General features: G+C 43.8%; 1 protein-coding gene across 1 annotated transcript; it reads right to left on the bottom strand.

Moving 5' to 3' along the window:
• Positions 1–489: 489 nt before the first annotated feature.
• PDIA6 (protein disulfide isomerase family A member 6) lies at positions 490–16,085 on the bottom strand. The gene is made up of 13 exons (XM_065681622.1): positions 15,980–16,085; positions 13,386–13,527; positions 12,133–12,190; positions 11,282–11,408; positions 10,694–10,800; positions 9,201–9,334; positions 8,695–8,809; positions 7,582–7,722; positions 5,964–6,048; positions 5,805–5,877; positions 4,604–4,762; positions 1,704–1,800; positions 490–964 (listed from the first exon to the last, which is right to left on the bottom strand). Exons 1-13 carry the CDS (start codon positions 16,011–16,013, stop codon positions 896–898), a joined length of 1,341 nt encoding a protein of 446 aa, XP_065537694.1. The 5' UTR covers positions 16,014–16,085; the 3' UTR covers positions 490–895.
• Between the last annotated feature and the right edge of the window lie 281 nt (positions 16,086–16,366).

Consider the following 16,366-nt stretch of genomic DNA (forward strand, 5'->3'; position numbering starts at 1 on the left):
TCCCCTTCCAAGGAAATAGTGATTTCAAATCAGAGCAATGTCAGATGGGAAGTGAAGAGTACTACCACTACCCAATTTGCTGGAGAGCGCACAATGGTGTTTTTGTTAGCACCTTGCCCTAAAATGTTAGCTTATGCCCTAAAATGGAGATAAGCTTCACCTCCAATCCTGAGGAAAGACCAACAGCTCCCTGTGTCTCCCACTGCAGCAGCCACCCTGCTTCCATTGTGTTAAAGATCTCACCAAGTCTGGCACAAAGAGAAAGACCCTGAGAAAGAAGAGGAAGACTAAAGAGCATTTAAACTAGGATTGTCCATCTAATCAGGCTTTCAGCCAAACTGTCAAGATCATTCACAGCAACGGATGGTTTAAGGACTCCCCTCTGCCCCAGCCTCTATAGTCTACAGCTCATTTTTCAAGAGTCATCCAAAATAGGATAGCTTTTATCATGTGCACCTCTGTTACGCTATACAAGACTAACACTGTGTGTCAAAAATATTTTGTTTTATTCTTTAATTGAAACAGAAGCTGACCAGGTTCCACCTCCATGAAAAAAAACATCACGTTTAAAATTGGTTACACTAACAGCCTCCAGCAACACTCAAACAGCACACTATCAACAAAACAAGCCCCAAGATGTTCCAAAGAAATATCCATGTTGTCCTCAAAATATTTGTTACACAGAATACAATCAAGTTTACTGGTTATGACAATTCATAGAATTTCTGCAATGTTTTCTTGAGATGCGTACAGTTCACTGCTGCAGTGCATCACATAGCACAGTGTGGCATGTGCTAGTTCTCCATAAAAAGGCCACTGGAATATCCATCTGATTGTGAACCAGGTTGCAAACTGCTGCACAAGCTCACCCAAGAAAAGAAGTTTCCTGAAGATCTCACAGCTCATCTTTATCCCAGTCATCCAGATCCACATCACTGAGATCAATATCATCTTCAACTGGAAGCTGTGGAAAAGGGAAGGTTTTGAGCATGGGTTTAGAAGCACTTAACACAGGACATCACTGATTCTGAAAGATGCTTACTTCGTACCGAGAGTAAAGCTCCCTCCTGTCATCTCTGTCATTCATAAAAACTCAGTGTATTAAGCACAGGACAAGTGATCCAAGGGTTTAGACTAGGAGGTTGTTTTCTACTAATAAAAATACTCCAGATAAAGGCAAATACAGATGTGCTGATACTACTGTATTCTGCACTTTAATTCCATCTGAAGTAGATCAAAGAATTGCAGTAACTTAAGTTTTTACAGCAATGTTGAACCTTAAGAACCTACTTAATCCCTATTCTATTTATTACATGGGCTTTCCCTTACAAACTGTCCGACATTAAGACAACTGATAATAAGGTCAGCATATTGCAGAATGAAAGGCTCTGAAACACTCATTACCTTGATTGCATACACTACCACCTCCCTTATTCAGCACAAGTAGTAACACATTTCAGGCTCAAGGGATTCAACTTTCAGACCACATCCCAACAGCTAGGCAGGAGTATCTGTCCACAGTGTCAGGTGATGAATGTGGTGTTTGGTCTCGTGGCAGGATTTAGATAATGGGAAACCATCAATACAGCTTACCACAATCTTTGAAGAACAAGAACTTTCACATTGCCAGTTCTTAGTTATTTTACCTAATCACTTCTGAGCCTAGCAAATCATCATCACTTTTAGAAAAGAACGCCCCTTACCTCGCCATCTTTGCCATCCCAAGGTTCAACTGAATGAATTTTAGGGAAAGCTCCACCAGCCACTGGTGCTGTAGAGCCACGACCAACAGATAGTTCCCTGAGAAAAAAAAACCCAAAACAAGCAAGTTAAAGAAGTTTCTTCAGTTCCATCCACCTGGAACAGTGCCTGCTTCAGATAAAAGGAAGTCAGCTTCAAGATATGATCTCTGGAAACAAATCTAAACTGTCTGGAAGCAAAAACTTTTCCATCTGAGAAGCAGAAAATTATAGAGCCTTTAAAGGAGCATTGCAAATTTGCAATTGGATTCAAAGAGACAAACAATGTGAATTACATTATTTCACATTTCAGCAGTCTAACAACCGTGGACACACACAGCCCCTTTAACAGTGTGTTATCACTTAAGGCAACTCCAAGAGCCTTCTAGTGTTGGAATTCACCTGCAACTGCTACTTGAAATCTTTTATAATCATCTTTTTAGTGATGTTTTTAAGCAGAGACTAAGCATCCACAGGTTATAGTGGGGAGGAGGTAACCAGCTTCGAGATACTCCATCTTGCACTTGCTAATTAGACTTCCTCAAAAAGCCTTAATGTTAAAATCCCAAACAGCTAATCCCTTTGCACTCTTTCAGAGGCAAGTAAAACTGAACAAGCATTCCTCCCTAGGTGGGACCTAAATTTTTATGCACTTCTTAGTGCCAACTTCTTCACTTTTGGTCAACACTGCTGAGAATGCCTATTAGATTACAAAAGCTGCACACAGGAAGCTGAGTTAACAGCCAGCTAACCCCCAATGTGATTGTACATTCTCTAGGCAGCACAGCTGATCTGAAGTGTCAAGTGAGAGATTATTCTAGCAGGAACTGCTCTGCAGTAAGACAATACCAAACCAATTACCTAATGCAATACAAGCTGTTAAGTTGGCTGCAGTGTCCTGAAAGCACCGTCCACCCTCACCAGGAGAGGCTTCACTAAGATGGATTTTACACACTAAGAGACATTTCCCCATGTCTGAGACAGGCAGATGTTTCTCGCATGCATTAGTACAAAGTGATTGGTATTACTTTCCTTGCACCTGAATCCTAATTTTTACTTGATGTTCCAAGAATGGTCCCTTTTTGGCATTAAGAAGACAGTCTGATCACTTACACAGGTAAGAGAATATAGCAATGTATCTATTAAACCAGCATGAAAAGGGTTCAATTAATGTGCTTCTTATGGCAAGGTGAGGAGAGACTGTTGTATTTGCTTTTGTAATTCTGACTGTCCTCTGCCATTCTTTGAGCAAAGATACTGCTAATGTAAGCTCTCAAAGGCTTACATTATATATGTACATACATAACTTATGGCAGCTGGTGTTTTACCCAGAAGAATTCCCACTTCACTTTGACCATGCGTAAGTAATGGTTTAAGCTTAGCTGCTCTGTTTAATTGCTGCTGCCACCTTCTGTCATTTCCATTTTCTCTCCCCATTCAGTTCTTTTCAGCACTGGCTCTTGCCCAGCTACACAAGAAGCAGTTTCACTGAACTTGAGCTGACTTTTTGGATGGATTGCTTCAGGTCCCTCAATTAGTTTACCAGAAGCCAGGGGAATGGGGAAGGTGGGAGACAGAAGACAGGACTAGACCAAACCACAAAGCTTAACAGCAGCATGATTTTTTTTCAAAATTGAAAAAAAAAAAAAAAAAAAAAAAAATCGAAAATTGAAGTTCAACCAAGCCAAGTGCAAGGTCCTACACCTGGGTCGGAGCAATCCCAGGCACAACTACAGATTGGGCAAAGAAGAGATTCAGAGCGGCCCTGAGGAGAAGGACTTGGGGGTGTTGGTCAATGAGAAAATGAACATGAGCCGGCTTCAGTGTGCGCTCGCAGCCCAGAAAGCCAACCGTATCCTGGGCTGCATCAAAAGGAGCGTGACCAGCAGGTCGAAAGAGGTGATCCTGCCCCTCTATGCTGCTCTTGTGAGACCTCACCTGGAGTACTGTGTGCAGTTCTGGTGTCCTCAACATGAAAAGGACATGGAACTGTTGGAACAAGTCCAGAGGAGGGCCACGAGGATGATCAGGGGACTGGAGCACCTCCCATATGAAGACAGGCTGAGAAAGTTGGGGCTGTTCAGCCTGGAGTAGACAAGGCTGCGTGGGGACCTCATAGCAGCCTTCCAGTATCTGAAGGGGGGCTATAGGGATGCTGGGAGGGACTCTTCATTAGGGACTGTAGTGACAGGACAAGGGGTAATGGGTTAAAACTTAAACAGGGGAAGTTTAGATTGGATATAAGGAGGAAATTCTTTCCTGTTAGGGTGGTGAGGCACTGGAATCGGTTGCCCAGGGGGGTTGTGAGTGCTCCATCCCTGACAGTGTTCAAGGCCGGGTTGGATGAAGCCTTGTGTGGGATGGTTTAGTGTGAGGTATCCCTGCCCATGAAAGGGGGGTTGGAATTAGATGATCTTGAGGTCCTTTCCAACCCTAACTATTCTATGATTCTAACATACAGAACCTCAACAGCATCTATTTAGATACCCAAACTCGGAACTTCCCGATTACCATAATCTACCATTTGAATCAGACATTATTGATTACCAATTCCTGCCAATGTCTTTGATTACCAGAGAATCAGAATTTTTCAAGATCAAAGCATATTTCTATTTTCAAACTGTTTTTAATATTTGTGCTAAAATATTCAAGTCTAAATGGCCAACTTCTTAATTCTGCCCACCATAAAAACACAGTGACTGCTTTATTAGCTGAAATCCCCACTGAAATAATTCCCTGACTCCAGTGAATACGCATTGCCTTAATTCTCTTAACTGTGCAAGTCTCACCTGATCCAGGAGGGCCCGATTTTGTTTTAAAGAGTCACGAAAGAGAAAGATTTAAGTCACTTAAAGATGTCATACCTGAGAAACTCATTAATCCCTTGCTCACTGAATGATCCTTTCAGAAGGGCAAATTTCATTTTCCGAGCATTAATAGCTGCCATTGCTGGATACCCAAAGCCTCCAATCCCCAAAGAGCTCTCAAGATCTGACTGAGCACCCGCTTCTGTCCACAGCCACCTTCAGGAAATTATAAAACAGAAAAGTAATAATTAGGATGAGCACTACAATCATGTAAGTCATACACATCCCAAAACCCTGTAGAGTTCAAGCTGGGCTCTGAACTGCCCTTGACAGTGTCAGCTGTTATTGAAGTCAGCAGGATCCCAATCTTGAACCACGTAACAGAAGAAAGCCCCTCCCTGACAACACTTCTAGGCCAGCCCCATGCTCACAGCCACTAGAAACTGGACCAGAACAGCAGCAAAACACAGTCCAGGGAAAGAACTACGTTACCAATCTGAACAAATTGCTACACTTTAGTATATAATAAGTAAGGTTTAAAATGGTTCACAGATCCAAATACGACAAATTTACCGCCCAAATCCCACTGCAGAAGATTTCTTGCCAAGATCTGCAAGACCAGTATGTCACTCAGTTCCTTGCTGGTCAGGTTTCAGTTCCTCTAAAGCTTAGAACAAGTCCCCTGAGGAACCTCTGAAATCAACTAGTCTCAGCATTTTCACCAGGCTTTCAAGCCATTTTGCCCTCTTTTCACAGCAGTCTGTGTCAGAACTCTCACCTAGAGAAGCCCCAGAGATCCTAACCTCTGCTTGAGAGGAGGAGAAAAGGCAAAGCCTGCTGGCCTGCTTCACTGACAGCATGAGATTTGTTAATAAACTGCAGTTTACTTTCATTTTTTGAGGATTCAGTCATACTGGCAGACTCACCCACCAGTAAAAGACTCTAAAAGAAACTGGATAAATGCTGTCCTAAAATATTGTAGCATTCAGGACAAAAGTAAAAAAATCTGATCTCATTATTGCTTAGATAACATTTGCAGATTTGAGAGGATGAAAAGAAAACCAACAAGGAGTATGAATAAACCAGGAGTTTATTCATTCCCACCCACAGCACAGTTTGTGAAATACCAAGATACACTATCCTGAACAAGGAACAACTCTTATCTGCAGACAGATTGCTATCATACAAATTAGATCCTGTTACCTCTAAAAAATGCTCACATCTTTTTCAAAGACAACTTGTCTACAATGAGACTTACCCCCACATTTTCTTTTTGTATTTTTCAGCCATTTTTAACATGACATCCAGGTAAGAATTCCTCCCTGAAGCTCCTGTTAGACAGGATTGAACAAGTTAAACACAACTACATGCTCTAAGTGACAAATTCACACAGAAATCTGTTTGCTTGTATGTCTACCTGTGTCAAGAATATGAGGCAGGACAGAAATGATGCAGAGCTGATGAGCATCACAGGTATTCTTCAGAACATCTTCACTGATTATCTAGAAGAAAGCAGCAGAAAGTCAATGAGATTAAGACATGGTTACCCAGCTCTGTGACTGCACTTCCCGCCAATAGCCTATCAACTCCATCCTACAAGATAATAAGCATTGGAACAACTTGCCAGAAATGCTTACAAGACTCTTCTACTTCACTGGTCCCCCAGTGCAAGACTAATTACAAAGAGTTCACAAAGTCCTCTGCCAAGACTTCATAACACAAAAATAAGCCGTACCAAATAAGGCCTAGAGAGAATAGCAAGATCACAGATGCTAAAAATCACTGTCCTTGGAAACAGCACACCCAGACCTACACGTATGCCTGTAGGCAGGCTGAGGAAGTTGGGGCTGTTCAGCCTGGAGAAGAGAAGGCTGCGTGGAGACCTCATAGCAGCCTTCCAGTATCTGAAGGGGGCCTATAGGGATGTTGGGGAGGGACTCTTTGTCAGGGACTGTAGTGACAGGACAAGGGGTAACGGGTTCAAATTTAAACAGGGGAAGTTTAGATTGGATATAAGGAGGAAATTCTTTCCTGTTAGGGTGGTGAGGCACTGGAATAGGTTGCCCAGGGAGGTTGTGAGTGCTCCATCCCTGGCAGTGTTCAAGGCCGGGTTGGATGAAGCCTTGGGTGACATGGTTGAGTGTGAGGTGTCCCTGCCCATGAAAGGGGGGTTGGAATTAGATGATCCTGAGGTCCTTTCCAACCCTAACTATTCTATGATTCTATAATACTGCTAGTATAAGGAGAGCCAGCAGGGTGCAGCATCTGCTGAGGATTAGGACATTTAATCAACATTAACAGCAATACCAGTTTTGTGTGACCTACCTTAAAAAGGAATCAACCCATTTATCTACACCTCCAAACTTTGTGCACCTTTGCCAGTAAAAAAAAAAATCTCTAAGCATACAGCCCCAATACATGTCTATCAATTACATGCATGTACTATTGTACTAACATTATGTACATTATAAGCCATGCAGAAAATTGACATTTTGAAAGGGTAACAAGGATGAAACAAGCATTGTCTTTAAAGATATTAATAGTACAAATCTTTTCTTTCTGTTCCTGCACCCCAACAGATTTTCTTGGATACACCTCACTTTGGGGACAACTGATCACCATTTCAAATCCACCAACATCAAGCTGAAACTAGCGGAGATTTTTGGACAACAAGCAAGCTCAGTTCTTATGCATCTCCTAATGGATGGCTTGCCAATGACAAAACCATGCCCTCCTGTTATAAGAAAAAAGATGGGGCACAGAACCCAACCTTTTCACCCATTCCTCAACAGGATTCAGACACTCTGATACCATCCCATTAGTGTCTTCACTGTACCAATTCTGATAATCTTTCAGTTCAGAAATTCAGTGAAAAATAAATAACAGCTGAATGATCAGACTTGTCATCCTTGACTTTCCGCTGCAAAAGAGTGCACAGGGCAACATGTTTAGGCTATTTACAATAACATAGTCCTGTAAAAACTGCAGCAAAGGATATGATGGAAAAGCAATTTGAGAAAATGATGTAGAGGTACCTCCAGGAGCTCAGGTGGTGGTGCATTATCAGAAAATAGATCCAGAGCACGAGAAACGATGTCAGATCTGGTTCTCCCACCATCATAATCAACAGGGTCTTCTCCTTTCTGGAAAATTTTAATGGTAGGAAATCCACGAATCTGCAAGAAAAGTAGAAACCATCAGATCACATAAATCTGAAAATTTATGGTGGAAATTATGTGATACTCTGACACATTTTAGATGAACTACATGAACAACCCTAACTATTCTATGAGTCTATGATTCTATGAAGAAAAAGGAAAGAGATTCAACACCTATGTGAATCAAGTCTCCCAGCCTGTTACTACTGAACTTGAACAATTGTTTCCTACTTGTGCAATAATTCAAAACAAGGTTAACATACACTGATACACTGTTTCAAGTCTTAGGTCCGATAAATCAGTAATGGTTTCATATCAATTCAGATGTACCAAGCACTGCAGGTTTAAGCGCCATGAGGACTATTTTAACTCTTAATTTTTATTAGACAGTAGTTTCCCCAGTTTTTCTTGGGTAGGGGGGGACAGCACTGTGCCTATATGGCAACAAGTAGACCTTAAGCTCCCCCTGCTACACTCCCACTAAAATTTGTTCAGTGCTCCCACTGACCGCCAGTCATGTGCACAGTAAAACTAAGCAGCATACTGTGAACGTCCTGTACTAAAAATTAAAGAGTATCAGTTCCTTTTGGACTCATAGCATAGCTGATGGGGGCAGCTAACACTGTCAGTGATCTCCAATATCTGGCTCCAACATTTACAGGTAGATGTGCAAGTTCTGGAGATACCCAGCCAGCATATAGTCTGAGAGACCTTTCACTTGAGATGATGAAGCTATACAAGATTTCATGGACATGAAGAGCCATTTTCATCAGCAACATCCAGATTTATTCATTTATCTCATCCCATTAATTTATGTTGTTACTGACATTCAGGAAAAAATATTGGGGGAAAAAGGTGTGTGACACAACATTATTTTTAGCACAAACATTTAAATGGTACCAGATTAAGGAACAGTTCAGTATGCATTACAGGGAAATCTGACTTACTAGAGACGTAAAAGAAATTGTAACCACTGCAGAGCACACTTACCCCATATCTGCTTGCCAGCATCTGATTAACAGTTGCATCTACTGCCGCCAGCTTTACTTTTCCCTTTGTTTGTTCCTTCACCTCAGTGGCAGCAGCTGCCCATTCTGGCTCCAGGCTGAAAAACAAAGGGTACAAATTCTCTAAGCTTTAAGAAAGCCAGCAAAAATACACCATGTTTCATGTAGCATACACCACGCAGGAAAAAAATAAAGCCTCTGCAGCCAGTGACAGCTGAGAGGGTTATTCCAAATGAGACTCAAGTCCCACATAACTTTTGGATCTTATTTCCACTGGTAACTGGGCATTTTACTGCTAAGGCGGGATGCAGCCAGAGCAGCATCAAGGTGCCCTGAGCAGTCAAAGCCCACAAATGCTTGTTAAAACACCTTACAGAAACACCCACTTCTGACATACCAGAGATGCAAGTTCTCCTTTAGGGGACTAAGGGTATCACACAAAACAAAGCATTAATGTGAACTCAATTGTTGAAGAAAAAGCTCATTTACTTTTTGCAGTGCCCACACCATGGAGCATAGAACTCCACCATCCACACATCATCACTATTTATGACGTTCTTATCGAAGCTGTCATCAGTCAGCTCAATCACATCCCTCTTATCACCACCTCCGCTCTCTCGGCTCTGTAAGAAACAAACAGACCCTCACATAACTGCGTCATGTCATACCAAATGGTCTTTATTTGAATGAGACACAAAACTGGCAGTATAGGTTACACAACTTCTCCATTTTTAGAACTGACAATACACACAGCCTACTCCCACAGCACTTTCAGGAAACAGTAAGCGATCCTTCTCTTAAAAAGAAAATCAGGTCAAACTGACTAACAAGAGGAGGGAACACTTCCCCAGTTCTTCACTGAGCTGCCCAAGAACAAAGTGCTCTCCAACCCCCTCCCCGCATTGTTTTCTGGTTTCCAGGCAAAACAAACACGTGTAGGAGCAATACACACTACAGGGCACAGATCACCGAAGTCTTCTACTTGCCCAGCCTGAGGATGTTGGAGTCTATTTGCTCCATGATTTAGAAACAGTAGTAGGAGCCAGAAGCTTTTCAATTTGCCTTCAGCGAGAAATCCAGCAAGACAACTTCAGAACACAACCAAATTCAGAAAAGCCTCATCCATTCACAGCTTAGACTAGAACTAGGCAAATGATACCTCAACCAGCTGAAGAACAGGGCTAACAGGGACCTCAAAGTTCAAAGGGAGACACACCTGGGGAAGAATCACATCATATTTGGGACTAACTGTAAAGTAGCTTTTCACAGGGACCTGGGGGTCTTGGTGGATGAGCCGAGCCAGCACTGCACCCCTGTGGCAAAGGCAGCCAACAGCCCCCCAAGCTACACTTGGGGTTGCCAGCAGAGTTGGGGAGATCTTTTCCTCTGCTCAGCACAGTGTGAGACACCCAGGAGTGCTGGGTCTAGTTCTGGGCTCCCCAGCATACCCAGTATAAGAAGTATACACACACTGGAGCAAGTCCAGCCAAGGGTCAAAGCTGGTTAAGGGCTTTGAGCATCTGACATATGATGAGAAGTTGAGAAAGATGGGATTGCTCAGCTGGAAAGAGAAAAAATTTAACATGGATCCTTATCCATGTATATAAATACCTGAGTGAAAGGGAGTAAATGAAACAAAGGCAGGCTCTTCTCTGCAATACCCAATAACAAGACAATAAGGGCGTAAGTTGAAACACAAGAATTTAGTTGAAATACAAGAGAAAACTTTTCTACTCTGAGGGTGGTCAAACTCTGGAATAGGCTGCCCCTAAAGTGCAATCCACGTGGAGTCTCAGTCTTTGGAGATACTAACAACTTGGTGGGACACAGCCCTGAGCAATCTGCTCAAGCCGGCCCTGCACTGGGCAGGAGGGCAGGACTAGACAGCCTCCAGAGGTTCCTTCCAACTTCAACTATTCTGTGAAATGAGCACAGGCTCTCCTGTACAGTCTCCAGTTGAACACATACATCCCCTCAAATACCTGTTTCCCAGAACTATATCCTCCACTTCTGCCACTAAGACGGTCTTTCACCAGGGACCGAAGAGCGCTTAAAGCAGCATCTACAATAGCGTCACTTGTCCTGCCACCTGCAACGCAGCAAAATGAGCGATTGAAGCATCAAAGGTTAGGTTAAGGTAGGCCCCCAACTTCATTAACAAACTTAATACTCTCTCACTCTACGGATTTTTCACAAAAAGCAGGGCTGGACTATGAGTGATACGGTACTAGTGGTGGGACATCACGGACAAACAATATGATTACTTCACTCCAGTTTTTAACTAACACCCTTATCTGATGTAGGGTGACTGTGGCAAGCTCCCAGTAAACAGGAAGAAAGGAATAATTCTTTAGAACTGCTCAGCAACCTCCACCAACTGCAGGTGGGACTGTTAGCCCACACTAAGACATACACAATTTGGTCAAGTTAGTCCCACCCACCCGTGTATCAGTTGCTACAAACACTAGATGGGAAGGAAACACCACACAAGACAGCATTGGCAGCTACCATAATTACTATATTCAGGAAAGTTTTCAGGCATGCAACACATGAATAAGCATCACATTTACCCTGATAATCCTCTGCTTTGTTTTTGTTGGCCCCAAATATCTTGATAGTTGGAAACCCTCTGACTCCATATTGTCCACCCAAGGACTGATGTTTGTCTGCATCTACTGCACCTACTTTCACTACACCCTGTGGAAGTAAAAACAAATAGTAAGACAAGACCTTTACAACGATTTAACACATTTTATACTCTGTGTATGCTGTGGGGGGCAGAGAATGTGTTATTAGGAGGGTACAAAAACAGTCACCAGAAGAGAGGTGCAATCCCCCCCCAGAAGCACTAACCTACAGAATACCATATGTCCATTCTTTCTTCATTCTGACAAATCAGATTTTACATTGTTTGGCATTTTTTTAGCATGTGATTGAAGAAGGGGAATATATTCAACATAGGCAAAAGTTTAGCAAATCACTACCTGACCAAGTTTTCTGTAATTAAAGAAATATTCATCACCAACAGCTTAGAACACTGTTTTTACATGTTTTTCCTGTACTTTAGAGGCAGGCAACAGAACAGTGAGGAAGAAATGAGGAACATGCTATCTGGGCGGATAACCAGATTCTAATGCCTTCTGGTGCTGTTAAAAGCAGCCCTGGAAAACAGTGAAGGGAATTCACAGGGACAGAAATTACCTGCTTCCTCTATAACTCAATGGCTTCTTTAAAAAAAAAAAAAAAAAAAAAACACCCACAAAAAATACTGTCTAAGTGCTTCTGACTGGCCACTTCCCTGGCTGGACAAGTCTGACTAAAGTGATACAGTTTTGCGGACCAAGCCCCAAGCCAGATGACCAAGAGCCAAACTCTCCTCAATCCACTGCCACAAGCACATTTGAAAGGCTAAACAACTTACTTTTAATGCTGTCGCTGCTTTCTTCCACTCCGGGGTTAGTCTTTGACAATGACCACACCTTTTAGGAAACAAAACACAGTAATTGTCATTCAGACCTGATAACTATTTCACAAAATACAGAGTGGTTTTGTTGGGTTTGCAATTACTAAACAATCACCCACAGCAAACTTAGGAGAGTTAAGATCTTCTCATGAAGAGGGGAAAAGGCTATGCCACAACATCACATCATCAGACTTCTGAAGAAAGCACATGTACTCCACATGTATTATACAAGGGCATGCAAACATACGTATGTGCACACATCTCAAAAGCTAGCTGGCTTTCCTAGCACAGAGGCAAACATGAGCATCAAAATCCAGATTTGCACACTAGTCTGCTTGTTACAAACTAATATGGATGTGATGGGACCTGAAAAAAATATTCTAGAGGTAACTTCTTCACTAGCAAGAATTTGTGGCACATTTCCTGGAGGTGTCTGGCAGACAAGAGCAACAGCTGACTGGCAAGTAGAGTACAGTCACAGTATCACAAGTCTGTAGGGAAAGAGGAGCTCCCATTTTACTTATACCAGTTCCACACTTGATTGCTATTGTTCAATAAAGCTTTCTTTTGTCTGTAAAGCTGCAACAACACTAGAGGTGGCACAACAAGCTTCCCGCAAGCCTCTCAGTCCAGATTCAATCAGGCTGTTGCAGTGAAAGGCCCCTTTCTCCAGAATGTGGAGCTTTGGATGGCAATAGCACAGAGGACTTGTGCAAAGGTGGACTATACATCCCCAGAATTTACATGGAAGAGACTCCACGCTTTGGACATGAACAGGACAAAAGACAGAAGTGCTAAATTCAGATGCATAAATCCAGTATTTTTCAAAAGAAACTGGAAATTCTAAGTGTGAATTCAAGCTCTGTGCTTCCATATCAGCATGAGTGAGACAGAAGTGAGAGGCCTTCTCACCTCCTGCACTTTGACTAGTCATTTTCAAGGCTGACTTCAGTAAAAATTGAAGTAGTAAAATGGCATATAAGGTTTTGTTATTAGACCCTATTTACCAACTTGAAACCAATTCCTGCCTTTTTCCCTCATGAGGGAATTCAAAATAAGAACTCCAACTGGAGTTATTTTGCTAGGCATGAGGCCACCAAACTGATAACTGTACTGCCAATAACTGACTGAAACCCTGCACTGATCAGCAGCAGATTCCTATGCTGCTTCTCCACGATAAGAACAGGCAAGTATGCAGCTGTAATTCTTACCATGGGGCATAGAACTCCACGAGCCACAGGTTCTCACTCTGAATGACCTCCTTGTTGAAGTTAGTTGGTGTCAGCTCTATCACATCATCACTGGCTGAGTATAAACTGTTAACCACAAGGAATAATGTGCAGCTCACTGTGCCTAGAACAAAAAGCAAAGAAATCAGCATTCCTGCAGAACATCTATGATTTTCCTCTTGCCACAGCTAAATCATCTCCCCACTCCCTGAAATCAGCAGGGAAGTTAAAATTAAAAAATATAAAAAAAAAGATGGGGGGACACAACAGACTCAATGGATTCAAAGGCCACTAAAAAAAAAAAAGGAATTTAAGGCAAGATATATGCCTCTCCTCCTCACTTAAAACAGGATGCCACAGGATCATGCAATATATTCACTGCACCTAAAGCTAGCTAGGGTTATGCCACTCCCTCTATAGCTCTCCAAAGAACAGTTTGTCAAAGCTGCTACTCTAACCCTACCAGACCAGCAGAGCTTTCACAGGGATCCCCACAATTAGCTTCAATTTCTTTCAGTTCTTTCTCACAGAACCTCTTACGCCCACACCTCTTGCACAGCAGGCAAACACATCTTTCATAGGACCACATAACTCAGGACTGTCCCAACTAGTTTTAGTACAGTCACACTGATTTTAAGACTGGCTTGATGCTAGTGTAAGGAGATCCTTCATTCTTGCTCATCAGGATCTTAGTCTACTACTAAGTTATCTCTCTAGCAACAGACTGGAGAACAGCTAAATCTCTGGTTAACAACTCAAGAACTCTTAGAATCCTAAAAAATTGAAAGGTACAAGGAAATTGCTTTCTCTGAAGAAAGACTTCGTACTTCTGGATCTTGTATCTTCACACTTGGCACATAAAACCTCATAAACCTTTCTACCAAGTCAGAGAGATTGAAAGATGACAACCATCTCTGTAACAAAATCCACACAGCAGAAGACTTTCCTTAACCCACCAAAGACTGGGGGGAGTAAGAGTTCAGACAGCTAAATCAGATCTACACAATAAAGTAGTTAGCTTTGCTGTGAGTGGTTAGCAAATTGCATAGGAAGCTGCACATTGTCTCTCAAGACTGAATATGAGAGGAAGATACAATTCAGTGATGCAGAAACTTCACAGCACATGGTACACAGACTGCACAGCATCACCTATGCCTTATCAGTTCTGCTCAAGAAAAGCCAGTTTCTATCCTGCATCTTCCAGGTTACTCAACCACAGATCTGGACTGAATTGCCGTGCTGCAGCCCACCACCCTATCCATTGCACTACTCCTTCTTCTAAATGCCTCTTTTAGCCTTAGGACCCAACCTTTTTCTTCTGGTGTGATCCTAGTTGGTTTACATTACCAGATTTATCCGTTAGATTGGCTGTCTCCATTCAGCATGCCTATGTATAAACAGCACTTCATCAGAACTGATCAACTGACTTCCAAGGCAATCTGTGGCTGTCACAGCATGTTACGGTGACCTACAGTAGCAGCTGCCACTGCAGTAGAGTAAGAAAAGGACAGAAAAAGCTACTTGAATGTTATAGTCACTCTCAAGCAAGAAACCCTTCTTTAGGTGGAATGAGACCATTACATTTACCATATTTTAGCATCACCTAAGGAGACCTCTACCAAAATCCATTCAGAAGCTGAAGAGCTCCCTCAGCCATTTCTGCCACTTCAAATAGAAAAGTCCTAGTTTACCTAAAAATACCTGCTGAAAAGAACTCACAAAAGAAAGCATACAGTGAAATTCACCAAGTCACACATCACTGCTTTTGTTTTGCCACTCATGAACTGGTGGTATAATTTTCCTTTCTACAGTGCAATATTCAAGGTTTAATTAATCTAGGAAATAAAAGGATAATTTTCCTACAAGCATCTACGCCAAGAAAATGCAGATGGAGGGGGGGGGGGGGGAGAGAGAGACAAGCTTTTGCTATGGGACGTGGATGATGATTCTGAGAACTTCCTCCTTAAAATATCCACTCTTTCCTCAGCAGAGGAGCCCGAGTGGGACTGCTTCACAGGTTTACCGATTTATTTGGTACAGAAGACCCAGCAGCAGGGGAAGAAGCAGCACAATTCCCCATGGCCTCCTCCTTTTGTCTTCACTCGTTGCTTTCTTGCTGCTCTTACAGCACTAGTTCCCACGTCAGGGCAGCCAGGCAAGTAAACACCACTGCTCAATAGAAACTAAAGCTTGCCTGTTTCTATTACGGCGAGAGATGAGCACCTTTTGTTTGTTTTTGCTGCCGAGACCTTTAAACTATCCACCCGCGCTTCAGCAGCCCACCGAGGCACCCATAACCCACACCCCCGGGGGCGCAGCGGCCGGAACCAGCAATGGCCGTCACCCGCCCCGCTGCCGGCCACCGCGAGGAGCGACCCGCACGGCCCAGAGCCCCCGCTCCTCCACGAGCGACAAACGGACTCACGGCGGTTCCGCACCCGTGCCCAGCGGCCCCCCAGCACCCTCCGGCCGCGACGGGCCCGCAGCCCCGCCGGGCCCCGAGCAGCCGGGACAGGGAAGCCGCGTCCCACCTCCCCTCCGGCCGGCCCCCGCCCCGTCCCCTCAGCGGCTCCTACCCCACCACAGGCAGCCCGCGGCACGCGCCCCCATGGCTGCCGCCCGCTCCGTAGGCCACCGCTACCACAGCCGGCCCGCCCCGTCCACACCGCCCACGCGCCGCGCGTCTCCCCGCCGTGGCTGCCGCCCATTGGCGGCCCCAGCGCTCGCGCACGGAGATAGCCAATGAGAGGGGTCCGCGTTAGCCGGTGCGGGGCGCGGGTGGCCGGAGCAAGCCTGGAGGGGCGGAGATGGGCGGCAGGGCCCGGGCTGGGGTGCGGGCATGGGCGGCAGGGCGGCCCGGGGAGAGGCGCGCTCAGTCTGTTTCTAGCAGCTTCCCAGAGTCTTGGGGCACTGCGGGGTGCCGGGCTGGACCCCACGCAGGCCTTCAGGGAGAAGGTCCTGTT

Source organism: Lathamus discolor, chromosome 5 (assembly GCF_037157495.1).
Source record: "Lathamus discolor isolate bLatDis1 chromosome 5, bLatDis1.hap1, whole genome shotgun sequence".
Lineage (NCBI taxonomy): Eukaryota > Metazoa > Chordata > Aves > Psittaciformes > Psittacidae > Lathamus > Lathamus discolor.